Source organism: Marmota flaviventris, chromosome 1, assembly GCF_047511675.1.
Source record: "Marmota flaviventris isolate mMarFla1 chromosome 1, mMarFla1.hap1, whole genome shotgun sequence".
Lineage (NCBI taxonomy): Eukaryota > Metazoa > Chordata > Mammalia > Rodentia > Sciuridae > Marmota > Marmota flaviventris.
Genome location: NC_092498.1, coordinates 44908252 through 44923815, shown reverse-complemented (window position 1 = coordinate 44923815; position 15564 = coordinate 44908252). Strand labels below are relative to the sequence as shown.

Genomic DNA, 15564 nt, shown 5'->3' with positions numbered 1-15564 from the left:
GGAATTTTTCTAAATGTTTGATTCGATACTTCTAGAACTGGTAAAAAGAATTCTCTTTACAGTAACTTTGACACTCTAAGTCCTTTCAAATATATTAATGCTTATGTGGCTACTGGAAAAGATTTAAGGCTATGTACAAAGCTCACGAGAGATTAAAGAATTGGTACCATGAAACATGAGTTGTGTAAGTGGTTTATTTCCTGATCCCCAGAAGCAAGGAATGTAACTTCCATAACTATTATGAATTGAGGGGTAGTTAATGGTGATAGTATTCTAAAGAAACAAGGAATATGCAACATTGGCATTGAAGGCCACTTTGAACAGCCATGCCTAACTCATTCTATGACTTGGATTTAAGAGACTCAAGGAATTAGTGAAGCAGTGAGCAATGCTACCAAAAAACCCACCTCTCATGAAAGACAACAGAAGGTACAACCTTGTGATTTATGGTCTCTTCTAGAAAAGCAGACTGAGTGTCTTTCCATGATGTGAGTTTGATTTTTAGTCTATTTGGGCATGAAGCCACTAACAAAAGCCACAAAACTGACTGTAGCTGGAACAACTGGCAAGACAGAATGATTAAATGCCCTATGAAATTGCTGCATCCTGTCTGAGTTCACTTTCAGGAGCTCTTTACTAACCAAGAAAGACAAGTGATACCATTGCTCTCTAATTTCTAATTTGTATTTCCATTGGCAATACAAAACATATTTGAAACCAAGAAAATAAGGAAGAAGGGAAATAGATTGGCCTTAAGATTTTACGGTAGAAATGCCACTGGGTAATAACTGGCAGGCATTTTTAAAAGCTTACAGAGGGAAACTTGTGTGACTGGCAGAACATCAGCACTGTTACTGTTAGTCTCATTCTAGAGGACAGTTTCAAGCATCCCTAGTGGAAGCTGAAAGGAAAAGAAGAAACATAAGTTCCATCTGTCTTCTACCTGAGGTAGGAACAAAACATACTTCACATGAGTGATAGAGAGAGCTTCCACATGATGCAGAGATTTAACTTTGCTGACATTTGATTTATAATTACACCATTTATTTGGCCTTGTTCCATCCCTTTTTCTAAAACTCTAAATCCTGTATTGAGGCTCTTTGTTCATCTAACTTGTCCAGACACCATTACTAGGACCCAAAATAAACACCACTGGAACTTCTCTGTCCCTTGGCAGAGAAAAACCCACTTCTTTTTCAAGCCATGATTGCATTCTGGAACTAACTCAACATCTGGTATTGAAGCTACTTCACTTTTCTCTTCAAAGGTGTTTCTCACACTGTGGAGATCATATCTCTTTTGGGGAGAAATCCTCTGAAATTATCTGGAAAATGAAGTTAGGTATCTGATATAAGCTCAAGAGGCAAAACACATGCTAGACTTTCTCATGGCTTTCAACATCCAAGTGATTTAATGATCTCTTGCCATTTGTATTTTAAAAATCACTAATTATTAAGTCCTTTATGATAGTTGTCATGCAGTACCTCAAGGCTGCTTTTCACAAACTTAAAAAAAATTAAAAATACAATAATTCCAAGATAACTTGTTTGAAGATTTTCATTTATTTACTTATTTTCCTTGATGATTAAAATGGTCAAATGGAGGCTAGGAGCAACTTCAAAAATGATATAAGATAAATATGATTAAGAACTAATACTCCAAGGATAACAATGATACAGAGGATACATCAGAAGACAAAGTTGATGAGTTTATAAATTTGGTTGTAATAAAGATGGTCTCTCTAGGACGCTATTTGGAATCATCAAGCCATATGACCAATCAGTCAATTCTGGAATTTTTTTCATTTGTGTTAATCTCTCTTGCCCCACTTTGTGTATGTTCTTTGCTCTGTGATACCCTTGTATAACTGTTACCCAGGATTATTTTTCAGAAGGGTTTAAAGAACACCATGGCTTTTGGTTCAGGGTTCTCAGCTGTGGCTGATTTTCTATCTTCCAACTAAACATGGGATTTGATTAGTGATTGCATTTTAACCCTTTGTACATTCTGCTGTGATTGTATCATCTTGAAAAATTGCTGAGTGTTGCAAATTAAAGGTAAATTTATCATCTTCTTTCATTTCTTCCCCTTTCAGGAAAGAGAAAGGAAGGATATATATGGACACATTGCATGGTTCCAAACTTAAGTTTCAAATCCCTGTTTCTGAGCTGGAGGAGCAAAGCTATATTTTCATTATCTTAAAGTCTTGACATCACTGGGAGAGGCACCAATAATAAAGCTCCCCAGAGTTGTGGGTAAGGAGAGCAGCAGCAATAACCTAATCCTTACCCAACCTTGCATCCTTCTGAATTCCAGAAAAAAATCAAGACACAGTCAGGGAATGGATATAGAAATTAGTCCAAGGCTTACCATAGAAGTGAAATGCTATTGCAAGAAACTTACTTTAAATCCCCCTAATTTAATCTTTATGTCTTCTTTTAATAAAAGCAATATATAGCTGAGTAAAGATCTATTTAAATAAAAACTAAATTGCTATATTTTTCAAGAGAAAAACATACAATAATGAATGACTGATTTGTTACTTTCTCCTAATAAGCAATCTAAGAATTCAAAATGGTCACCTTGGCAATCAGGTAACTAAAAACAAAAATCATAACACAAATTATGATGGTTTAGTGTAAATCGTTTTTATTGCCATTCAGGAAGGTTTTCTGACCTCAAAATGTCATGATCTCTTACTTCCATTTGTGCTTTAGGAAAATGAACTTTAAAGAAAACACTGAGCCAGATTCTCTTCCTCTTGAACTCTGCAGGAGCTCCCACTGGATAAAACCATTGATAATAAGGTGGTTCTTAATTTTTAAAAGGATTCTCCTATTGCCATCACCAGGCATGGCATTCTTTGGTTCAGACAGGTCACACTGAAGAAAAATGCATGACTTCCTTGAGATAAAACCTGACCTCTATTTACAAGAAACCCCCAATGAGCCTATCTTCAGTCTAGGTTTAACCTCCCTCCCATGTGCACCATTCTGCACCATTCTGGGAGCTCTTCCACAGCTTGTTTATTCCTTTGTCCACCAATCCTCCATGCTACCCCCACCCATAACTATAAGGCTAAAAGGAGAAACACCTCATAGATCAATCTCTCTCTGTCTTTCTCTCCCCCCTCCCTCTCTCTCCAGGTCTGTCCCTTATACCTACCATAGAGCATGGTGCATAATTGTGATTCAGTTTTTTTTTTTTTTTTTAAGTATTGGATCTATGTAACCACAGTATACTTTGTTTACAAATTCCCTCATAAAATGGAAATCTTTTTTTTTCTTCCCGGTATTAGAATGAAACTCAGGGGCACTTTACGACTAAGTTACACCCCAGCTCTTTTTATTTTTTCACTTTTGAGAAAGAGTATCACTAATTTGCCCAGGCTGGCTTTGAACATGTGATCCTCCTGCCTCAACCTCCCAAGTTGCTGTGATTACAGTTGTGTACCACCAAGCCTGGCAAGACTATATTCTTGAAGATAACATGGGTGTAATATTTATCTTCTTACTTCAATTGTCTTGTTCAGTGCCTTGGACAGACTAGAAACTGAATGAATTAAGTTTTTAATTTATTCTACAAACATGGTATGTGTATGCCCCATGTGAATATACACACTGCAAATAGGTGTTTTTTTGCCATTACTCCTGATCAAAGATGTTAAAAGTAAAAAAGAAAAAAAAGTCAAAACATTTTTTAAGACTATAGTAAATGTGATACAAATGTGAGGTGGTCTCTACTTGGTCAGGGATCATTCTTTGATAACATTTCCTCCCCTTTCATGAGTTGTAACTTAAAGTTCATAATCCTAATACTTCCCTCCAAGACTAATTCTCAATAAAATGTTTTCATATGTGACACTGTTCATTATTAATATGTTCCTCCTAATATTTGACCCTCATCCTATTATTAATAGATTTGTACCAAAATTTCACTTCATTCTTCTCAAGAACAAATGGTCTCCTTTATTATGACCCTCCTTGATAGTTTCTGTATCATGTCACTTGACATTCTCTGTATTATCTACATTTTATTTATGTACCATCATATATGAGATACACACAGTTTGATAAGTTTCACATTACCGTAACCTGGTATGTGTATGGAACTCTACAGTTTCAAAATACTTCCATATCTCATTCTGCTCCTGAAGACAGTTCTTGATTGTTAAACATGGAACTGTCTCCCATAAAACGTTTGTGACCTTATTTGAATATAGGATCTTTACAGAGTAATCAAGTTACAGTGAGGCCATCAGAGTTTGCCCTTGTCACCATGATGGCTACTTTTATAAAAAGAGGAAATTAAGACACAGATATGGGCACACAGGGAGAACACCCTGTGAAGATGAAGGCAGAGCTCAGGGTGATGCCTCTACAATTCACAGAATGATAAAGATTACCAGAGACCCCAAAAGCCAAGGGAAAGACATGAAACCGACTCTCCCTCACAGCCCTCAGAAGTAACCACATCTTCCACCACCTTGGTCTCAGATCTCCAGCCTGCTGAACTGCAGCATAACACATTTCTGTTGTTTAAACCACCCAGTTTATGGAACTTTGTTACAGCATCCCTAGCAAGTACAGTATATTGGTCCTAAGCAACATGGAAATTCCATGTTAGGACAATGCAGATGGGATAATCTGAATATTTAAGATATATAAAAATTTTTAAAAGCTGGGGATGAAAGTCAGTGGCAAAGCAAAAGCTAAAATATGCAATTGGCAGAGGCCAAAATGATGTCCAAAAATCACAGAAGGTACAGGTATAGTTCATAGGAGAGGAGAATTAAAATGAGACAAAAGAAATGCTTTCTTAGAGCCTAAACAGAGAGTTGAAAACATGCCAACTACAAGTGTGGGGCTGTGGCTGATATTAGTGTTTGCCATTTACTAAAAGTTACTCCGTATTTGGCATTATTTGTTGGCACTTAAGACATGAAAAGTGATCACAGAGGGTAGTGGGTAATTTTGTGTCAACCGTGAATATATTTGGGGATCAGATAACATTTAAATCAATGAATTTTGGATAAAGCAAATTTCCTTCCCTAATGTAGGCAAGCTTCATCCAATTTACTGAAGGCCTAAAACAGACAAAAAAATTGGTCTACCCAAGCAAGAGAGAATTCTACAGCAGACTGCCTCTGAACCCAAACAGAAACATTAGCTTTCCCAGTTCTCTAGCTTGACAGCTAACCCTGCAAATTTTGGACTTGCCAGCATGCATAATCATATGAGCTAATTCCTTATAATAGATCATATATATTGAATATATTTATTTACTATAAGTTCTCTTTGTCTGGAGAATTCTGCCTAATGTCTTCATTGTTTAATCTCTACATTATATAAGTAAGCATGTCACTACAGCACACATGGGCAAAGCTCAGTTAACCGCCCATTTTTCCAGCACACCTGTTCACACAAGCTCTCATCACAGCTTAACAGAGTTGTACAACACCCAGACAATAGATAACAAGCTACAAGATGATACCATGATGGTTTTATAACATCTTATCATGCTTATACACTCTAAGGTGACATTGATCAAAAGACTTGCCATCAATTTAACACTCATCTATTCAAAAAGAAACAACATGCACAGCTTTTAGAAACTAACAGTATTACATACTTAGGCATGCAATTACCTATCACTTTCTTCTTTTGTGTAATAATTAAAATCTTAGTCTAAGCCTTACATTCAGGTAAAAAATATATATACTCTTCTGAATCACTCCTGGCCTTTCAGAAATCTATGAATAGAGGTACAGTGACAAGCTGAATTCATAGCACCTTCACCTGTGGCACAAGCAGCATAATTTCAAGGCACAGGGAAGTGCTGAGTTTTAGCAACTTCTACTATAATTACCTTGCCTGGTATGCCAGACAAACTTCAGACTAAATATTATCTCTTTCTCTCAAAACTAGATCACAGAGTAACTCTTCTAAAAAAATAGCAAGCAACAAACTAAATTTAAGTTAAAAGTCAACTTTTTGAGGTGCAACCAATGCAAAAAAATAAATCCAAATGCAATCATAGGAATATATATGAATATATGAATACACACACACTTTTTTATGTATTACTAAGTTTCTATATTACAATTTATTCCTAGGCCTTTTGACTGACAAGTTTGTTTTGATTTTGTTTTTTAATACCAATTGTAAAGGACACCTCAATTTCAGAAGTGTTACACTGTGAAAAACATAATTATGTAGGTCCAAGAAAATGGTTCATAAAATCATTTTAGAATAACTTTATTTTCACCTTTATTATAAGGGAGAAGTTAACTATATTTTCGAATTGGTGGAATAGTTATTGTCTTTTTGTTGTTGTTGTTGTTGTTGTAGATAGACACAATATCTTTATTTATTATTTATGTGGTGCTGAGGATTGAACCCAGTGCCTCACACATGCAAGGCGGGTGCTCTACCACTGAGCCCCATGGATCAGAATCTTCTGGAAGCTTTTATGAACTCTGTATCAAGTCCTGTCCTAGACTTTCTGAATCAGAAACATGAGGAAGAATTGAGGCCTTAATGACATACTGGTTCCTAGATTCTTGTAGGCAAAAAGAATCCAATTTTTCAACTGGAAAGTTGAAATTTTTTGAATAGATTCTGATTTAGTAGGTATACAGTAGAACTCAGGAATCTGCATATTTAACATAAAATATATACCATGTTATATTTGTATTATATTACATATATATACATAAACTACATTGATATTTAGTATGTTTTGAGCAGGTGATCAGCAGATAATAATTTCAAGAGCACTGAGCAAATACCATAGAAAATACTGTTAATTATGAAGTAAGAGCTCCTGACTTTAAGAGCCTAAGCATTTACTTCAAGAATTTATTTATCCCATTTCAAGCAAGTTATCCCTTTCCACAAAACAACTAAATTTCGAGCAAATTTTCATCAGTGAAGACTTGGTAGCTCATTGTTTTTCTCTAAATATTTATACATGTCCACTAGCCCAGAATCTGACCCCATTCTACATTAGTGACTCAGTATGAACCAGGAAAGACAAAAGTCTTTCTACTTCCCTTCATGGCAGAAGAAACAATGGAATCACCAAAGCCTTGCATAAGTTCAAATAGTCTGAAATGTTACTAGGTTAATAATTCAGTGAACACAAAGACTGTGTCCAAGATTAAACCAAATATATGTTTCTAAATGAAATGAACTTATGTTTACATTTCATAAGAAATTTTTAATTTTTTCATAATACAGCAAACAATTTTTATTGTCAAAAAATAATATTGGTGACTTTGGAATAGCTCATTATATGAAATGTACTTTGCAGAGTAAACAATTTTATAAACCAAAATTTTTGGTTCCCTTCAAAAAGTGGTCAAAAGTAAAAAACTATATCTGTGCATGATGGCTTTGTATTACAAAGGAAAAAAATGTATTGTTAAAAATATTTGTTTGAAAATTCTAGCAAAAGCAGAATAATTAGAATGTTTAATAAATTTTTATGTTTTTCTAAGTCTTTAAATCACTATATCCCTGGCAGGTATATGTACTCTAAATAAATACATACACACATGCATGTGTGCATAAGTGAATGAATGAATAACTAAAAAATCACATTTGTATTCCAAAGTAATTACTTTCACTTTAATGAGTTCATTTTATAGTGATTATCTTTCTGGCTAATAAAACTTCATTGCATAAAAACTTAGCTCTGGTATTACAGGGATTACTACCTCTGAGTTTCAATTTCAACAGTTTAATAAACTCAATATAGTGAATAAATTTTAAATCCCACTATAGTTATGTCTTCTATGCACTGAATTAAATAATTTATGTAAATATCTACTGCCTAACTGTACTACTAATGTTGGTCCAAGTTGGCTCCATAATCTAATTAATCCATGCGGGATTTATTTACTTTGATTCCTTTTGTTCACAACACACATATACTAACTATACATTGACTTTTATGGATAGAAGTCATAAATCTATCAGGCATCAGATGAAGAAATGTGAGTTTTTACATGTCAAATCTATCTTTGAGCTGACAAGTAGAAGTCCTTTGGTAATAAGTATTTAGTCAATTTACTTATATTTTTGAGGAAAAAAAAATGTATTCAGAGGTCCAAGACTTTTTTCAAATAACCATATTATTACCTGGATTTGAGCCATACATATAATTTCCTTTCTCATTTTAAAGAGATATAGGGTGTTTGCATAGGTCTCCACTCCCACACCAAGCCTTCTCCAGTTGAACTTCTTCACTCAATGAACACCATTTACCTTGTGGTTCAGATCAGCAAATCTAGATGTTCTTCTCTCTGCTTCCCCTTTCACCTCTAATCAATTGTCTTTCAGATCCATCCTTCTATCCTTACTGCCATTCTTCCAGGTTATCATTTCTTTTGCTGAAATGGTCCTATCACTCCCCTTCATAAATTTTGTGGCTTTTCCCTTACAATATGATAAATCTCAAACAAACCTTACCAAGCCTCTTACGATCTGGTCTTTGCTAGAGTTTCCAGACCCATCACCCACAAATTTCTGTCACTCATTTCAGGAAGAATTCAGGGACCTTCTCTGAATTCTTTAAAGTTGCCTTACTCACTCTTCCTGCCATTCCTACACACTATCACTTGGTTCTGCATTTAAATTTTCGCTAACTCATCTCCACCCTCTTTGTCTGTATAACTCCTACCAAATACCATCCTTCAGTGTGATGCAAGAGATATTTCCTCCAACAAAACCTTGGCAATCCTTAGTCAGGATTAGGTCCGCTTGCTGAGAGTTTCTATAAGCTTGAGATTCTGGGTGTGAGAGAATTTGTCGCATAAAGACAACAGCAATTTCTTTCCTATCCACCTCTCCCTTCTTAATGCCTTGCATGGAATATAGAAGGTAGTGAATAAATGAATGAGAGCATCCCCCAGGTTGTCCCCGAATCATGTGTACAAAGGAACTCTGCTCTGACTCAGCTCCTTTGGGAAAATATCTGAGTATGGAAAATCCTAACAGTCCTAGACAGCAAAAATCTTCAGACCATTTCCTTACATTATGAGCAAGAAATTAGTAAATATATTGTCTCTCAAAGACTGAGAAATGAGGGTCACAAAGAAGATGATGGAATAATTGCTGTATTAAAATTTTGCTCATAGTTCTGCTCCCTCTTCTTTTATCAAAATGATGCCTCTGTTGCATTGTCGATGTTGTCATCAGTGTGTAATATACATATGTCTCTAACATTGGTGGTGGAATCATTCTTACCACACACACACAAAAAAATTATTAAATCATTTTATATGAGAGTCCTAAAATTGTATGAATATTACACTAAACAATTTGGAGAAGACCCTAGCATTCAGGACTTTACAATTTAAAATAATTATTAATGTCAAAAGATAGTAATAGCGTGCTGCACAGAGAGCAAACTTGAAAAGCCTTACAACTTGGATACAGTTGTGAAAATCAGATCTTTCCAAGCTCTGTAGGGATATAATTCTCTTCATCAAACTGTCTAAACTTAAATTGAATTTGTGTAGGCTTCTTGCTAAAGGTACCCAAGCTCTTTGCTGACACAAAGCTTTATAGTAAAACTACTTGGTAATGATGTTTTCTCACTCAAACAACTACATGGTACACTCATTCTAAGAAGCTAAAGAGAAGCAACTGAAATATTTATAAAGTACTTGACATATTTATAAAGTAACCTATCTGTCAGTGTCCCCAAATAATCAAACCTCTATTATAATCTGTTTTCCCATTTTGACCTCATTGTATCGTAGGGATTTTGATCCAGGGAAATGCCCTACACAAGATGCGTCAGGAATCATTGGATTAAAATGGCCAAAATTGCCGTTGAGTCATAGGTGTTTTTAAAGTCTTGACAAACAACATATAACCCCATGCTAAACGGTTAACACCCTTCCCTGATGGTTTGGCAATCCTATACTTACATTATAGCTCTATCGTACTGAAATTACAGGTTCTTACTAAAGGACACTAACAATAATAATATATTTTATAGCAGTGTTCATTCAAGGACCTTCTAAAACAAGTTTCAACATTTATGTATTGAATATTATCACACTAAGTCCTACTTCCTCCCATAAAACATAAAGAACAACAACAACAAAAAACAACCCTGTAAAACCATGTTTTCCCTTGTTATGAACAGGCTCTGATGGATATTTTGATTACCACATCAAACATAAAATATTGATGAAGCAGTTAAGAAAAATAGATTCCACTGCTCTCTTTAGCAAGGAATTAAATATTAAAAACCAGCTGGGCAAGGTGGTACCTACCTGTAATCCCAATGGCTCAGAAAGCTGAGGCAGTAGGATCACAAGTTCAAAGCCAGCTTTAGTAACATAGGGAGGCCCTAAGCAATTTAGTAAGACCCTGTCTCAAAATAAACTGGGCTGAGGATGTGGCTCAGTAGTCAAACACCCCTAGGCTTAAGCCCTGGTACCAAACCGAACAAAACAAAACAACACTAGATTGTATGCTGCGCGTTCTAAGTATATAAAAACATTCACTGGAATACACTTGAAACCAAGGGGTAATTGCTAAAACTTGTAAAATTAACTAAAAGGAACAATCATATAACTATATGTTTACATACAGATGCTTCTTAGATATACCTATATATAATTACAATTTTACTTAGACTGTGTAGAGAAGGTATTTTAGAATTCTAAGTTAAACCAACCAAAATTGACATGTATTCCAAGTTGAAAAAATCTGAGCTGTGTAATAACAACATGGTCAGCAAAGGAAAGATGGATAGAAAGAAATACTAAGGCACTGATGTAGAGTCAACATTTGGGAGTGTTTGGGCAACATTGATGAAAACAGAGGGACCCCTATCTCAGAGATGGAAACTTGGAACAGTCTTCTTTGGAATGGCATTTGCCCACACTCATAGATGCATGGTATTTAGGTCCCCTTGGTGCTTTACATCACAATACCAATTATCCATCTCATATTGGCCTTGGTTTTATGATTTTTTTTTTATTCAGATAGCCTAACCCTATTAGAGTCAAACCTGCGATAATGCATGAGTATTGGTCAGAACCAGACTAGACTCTCACTTGAGTAGCCAACTGATTTTCCTTGGCAACATTGTTATAAACACCCCCAAAAAATTGCAAAAAGATTCATGACACAGCCATAATTAGAGTTTTATTCATGTATTATAACAGAAATAAAATGTCAATATAAAATAATTATAATGGAGGTTTTTACAATGTGCCTTAATTTATTTTGATCTGCTTCAAAAATTATGCTCTATGAATTTTTTTACATTTATATAATTATACTTTCATTGCTCAAAGCACTTATATTTCCCTTCTGTAAGAATTGTCTTTAAAGTTTGAAATACATTTTTTGAAAGACAATATCCAAACTTAGGTAGTACTTGACTGTTAACAAAGTGAATTACGATGAAAACTTTGATTTTAAGTTATAGCCAAAAGTCTTGTAAAAACTAAACTAAGTGACCAGTCTGGGTAATATGATCTTTAATCAAACACAAGCTGGATAATAATCATAAAGAATCAAAGTTAATATATACTTATGAAAATAAATTTATATATTATTTTTAAAGATAATTTCATAATAAAAGATGCAAAAAATATTTTGATCAAAGGCAAAATGCTTAGGAGTGTCATTTTCACTGTTAGCCACCACACCCATTCTGATAATTCTAGTGTGTCTGTTTTTAAATTTCTCATTGTTTTCTGTTTAATAACTACTAAAATGTCTTAAAGTTTTTACTATTAGCCTGAATCTTATAATATGCAATTCTTTGTGAATATCTATCTTAGATGCTACTTTTCAATCTGGCTTGAGATTTATCTGTAGAATTTATGGAAGGCCCTGGTACCCAGTCTTTGGACTTGGACACTTGGCTTCTGTGGGACTCCCACAAGTCAAGTAGATTTATTTAGGTATGGATACCATAACCAGAATTCGCATTACGTCATCCAACACATGGTTTGATGCACATTATGACAACTAAACAGAATATGGGAAATTCATGGAATGGAGAAAGAGAGAAGAAAAAACTGAATAATTATAATAAATGTTATAAGAAAATGTAAACTTGAAAAACTGCTCAAAATCAGAAAACATAACCTCTGTAGGTGAACATTATTAAATTGATCCCACTACGATATGAATCCAATTCTATGAAAGTATATCACCTCCATTTATAAACATCTTTCTTCATGAATATTGTTTTCATAAAAGCTTCAACTTAGTGAACTCATTTCCCATAATATTCATAAACTGCTTGAATTTTTGTGATAAAAATCTCTTTTATATTATGCATTATGACAGTTCTAATATCTTTCAAATTTTGTATTTGATGTGAAATCCTTGCAAAATTAAGAAAATAGATTTTTCTCAAACATTTTTGGTTTTCCAATGACAAACTCTAGATAATTAAATATTTAATAAAATCTATAACCAGACCATAATATTTGTATACTTTTATGACTCTGAAGTCAATGGGATCATATTCAGAATGCTCAATTCTAAGGGACTGAAGAAGATATGATATGAGTATATGACTTTTTTCCTAAATACCTGGTAAGGCCATGTTCAATGGGATTTTTTCCTAAGTTAAATTCTCACATAGGCTCATTCATTGCGCATACAGACTGTTAGTCACAAAATTATGCTCAAGAGGATGAAATGACCATCTTATACAAACAAAGCACACTGTGCTATAAAGAATGTCAAAATGTGGTAAATAATAACAATAATAATATTACTCATAGCAGCTAACATTTAGTAGGCTAAACACATTTATTTTCTCAAAAGATTAATCCCTATTAATCTTCAAATTTTAAAGGTCAAGTCATACATACACAGAAATGTTAAGGGACTTGTCTCAAGTCACAAAGTTACAAAGCAGTAGAGTTTGAATCTAAACAATATGAATCCAAAATCTACCACCCTTGACCACTAAGCAATACTGCTTACCCCAATGCAGAAAATAAGTTTCTACCCTTATAGTCCATAGGAAGTTTATAATCACTGGTACTTTAGGTGATTGTCAATTCCTATAAATGATAGGAACTTAATTTTTAAAAATACACCTATTCTTAGAGGAACTTATTATGAAATAGTTTAAAGAACAGAAATGAGTAGCTTTTAACAAATTTAGTACTCATTATAATACATTTTCTTTCCAAATCAATTTAAGAGCATTTCCCAAACTATACTAAAATGTATTAGGTAATCTGCAAAAGTAAAATTAAAAACAAATACTTTGTAGATGACTAATTTTGAAGTTCTTTCTTACTTAGAAGTAGCCCTGGGAAACTGGGTCTGGTGACACATGCCTGTAATCCCAGTGGCTTGGAAAGCTGAGGCAGGAGGATCAAGAGTTCAAAGCCAGCCTCAGCAACTTAGCAGAGCCCTAAGCAATTTAGGGAGACTATCTCTAAATAAAATATAAAAAGGTCTGGGAATGCAGCTCAATGGTTAAGCCCCCTGGTTTTAATCCCTGATATCATAAAAAGAAAAGAAATAGCCATGAGATACTCCTTCTCCTAAAAGCTGCCTTTTGACTGATTAGCTTTATGTTCCTCAAAGTGTTCTAATAAAAAGGCTATAAATTATGCCAATTAATATTGTGATTTTGTAAGTAGTAGGAAAATTGATCAACAGATAAGCCAGTTTTATAAATAAAGTAACAAAAGGCTCTCGAAATGTCAATACAAAAAGTAATTGCAAGCCTGGGGTGGTGGTACAAGTCTGCAATCCCAGCTACTCAGATGGTTGAGGCAGGAAGATGTTAAGTTCAAAGCCAGCCTGAGAAACTTAGATTCTGTCTCAGAATAAAAGTTAAGAAAGGTCTGGGGATGTAGCTTAGCAGTAAAGCAATGGGCTCAATTCCCAGATGTGTGGTGGGCAGGTAATAGTGAAAAATAAGTAATTCCAAAGAGTAAAGTCCTTCTCTCCCCAACACAGGGGAGGAGTCTCCTTCAGTGGCCAATGAACTCTTCTTAACACCTGAGTTCCAGGCTCATTGTACATACAGAGAATTGAACGTTAGAGAGATGTGAAAGCTGAATATCTTCCCCTCCACACACACACGTATATAGGCATATTTATAATATGTTTGACTTTTCTGATACTTCACTAGGCTGATTCATTGGAGAATTATGAGTCAAGTAAAGGTCCCATGAGAACTATACCTATTCATTGATTCATACAAGTATAACAGGAACAAGGTAGATGTGGTATCCAAAGAACACTTCAAATATGAAATGCTACATTTAATTACACTTTGCCTAAGACTCTGAACTATTTTTAAAAACCTCATTAGATGAAGTTTGCAAGCTTTTATTGCACATCACATGCAAAGTAGAACAAGAGTACAGTTTATTAAATGCCAGTTGCACATAACTTCAGTACCTATACCCAATGCTTCACATTTCCATGACTGTTCTGACCTCCCTTAAAAGTCCATCGTTCATCGTGTTCATGCTTAAGATAAATACTTTGACAGATTTGTTTTCATTCTTAAAAAGAAAAATAATGAAATTGTGGCAAGTACTTGTTAGACTTACTCAGTATCATAACAATAAAAACTTTAGGCACATAATTCACACTTTCTCTATCCCGTTTTTTCCCCAAAATTCAGCTAACAAATGTTTTCTGACCACCTATTACCTGTAGTACGTGTGCCAAGAAGAAAAGTTTCCAAGGCATGAAAGGGGAAAACAAAGAACAAACTTAAGAATTTATTACTAACAACTTTATAAATTTCTCAAAAAAATTAAAAATCAAATCAATTGCACCTTAGCATATTTGATTCTTCGGAGTCTGACTCTCAGTGACAAGTAGATTTTGCTCTCTATTCAAACACTTGGCTTCAGCTTATTCTTTTTTCTCTTAATGAAATTTTATTCCACAATATCCATGTTTTCTTTCAAAACAATGAATGATAGTGCATCTCTTTAAAAAAATATTCCTCTTTCCCCCAAAACTTTGCCCATATTCACTCCCTCTTCCTTTCATGGGCACGTGTCCTTCCAAAGATCCGCTGGACACCCTCTCACCTGAAAAAAAGTTTGGAGATGACGCTGGCCTTTTCCAGAGGCGACTTCTGCATGGTCTCTGGGGCACTGAGGACCCTGCCAGGGCAGGCTGGGCTCGAGCTCCTAATGCCAAACGCCCTACTTCTCTCGGTGCCTGCCGCTCACCCCTTTTTCTCTGACTCGCTGATGTCACTTGCTTTCAACTCCCGCTCACCCACCCCTCTCCCACACACCTCCCCTTTCCTTTCGTTCCTTCCCCCGCCTCCACTGTCCAGGTTAAAAGCCCAGCGCGGCATAGTCCAGCCCCAAATTTGCTCCTGTGGCTTTCTCCACCCCCTCCGCACCTAGATCGCTCCTTCCTTCTGGCCTCCTTCCCTCCCTCCTGCCCCGAGCCTCCCTTTCCCGATTCTGATTCCCAGCCTTCCCGTGTCCCGCGGTCCTGTCGTGCGGTTCTTCCAGATTTGTGTCCCTACCGTCCAGCCCCAGCCCTCCCACAGTTGGGAGACAATCGTAGCGTTCTC

The 15564-nt window shown here is 35.2% G+C and overlaps 1 protein-coding gene across 3 annotated transcripts in view; it reads right to left on the bottom strand.

Moving 5' to 3' along the window:
• Cftr (CF transmembrane conductance regulator) overlaps positions 1-15246 on the bottom strand; it is a 157827-nt gene extending 142581 nt beyond the window's left edge. For all 3 annotated transcript variants that reach the window (XM_027926421.3, XM_071612772.1, XM_071612761.1), the window contains exon 1: positions 15065-15246. In XM_027926421.3, coding sequence (XP_027782222.1) covers positions 15065-15117 — 53 coding nt within the window. In that variant the 5' untranslated portion in view covers positions 15118-15246. The remainder of the gene's footprint in view (positions 1-15064) is intronic.
• Between the last annotated feature and the right edge of the window lie 318 nt (positions 15247-15564).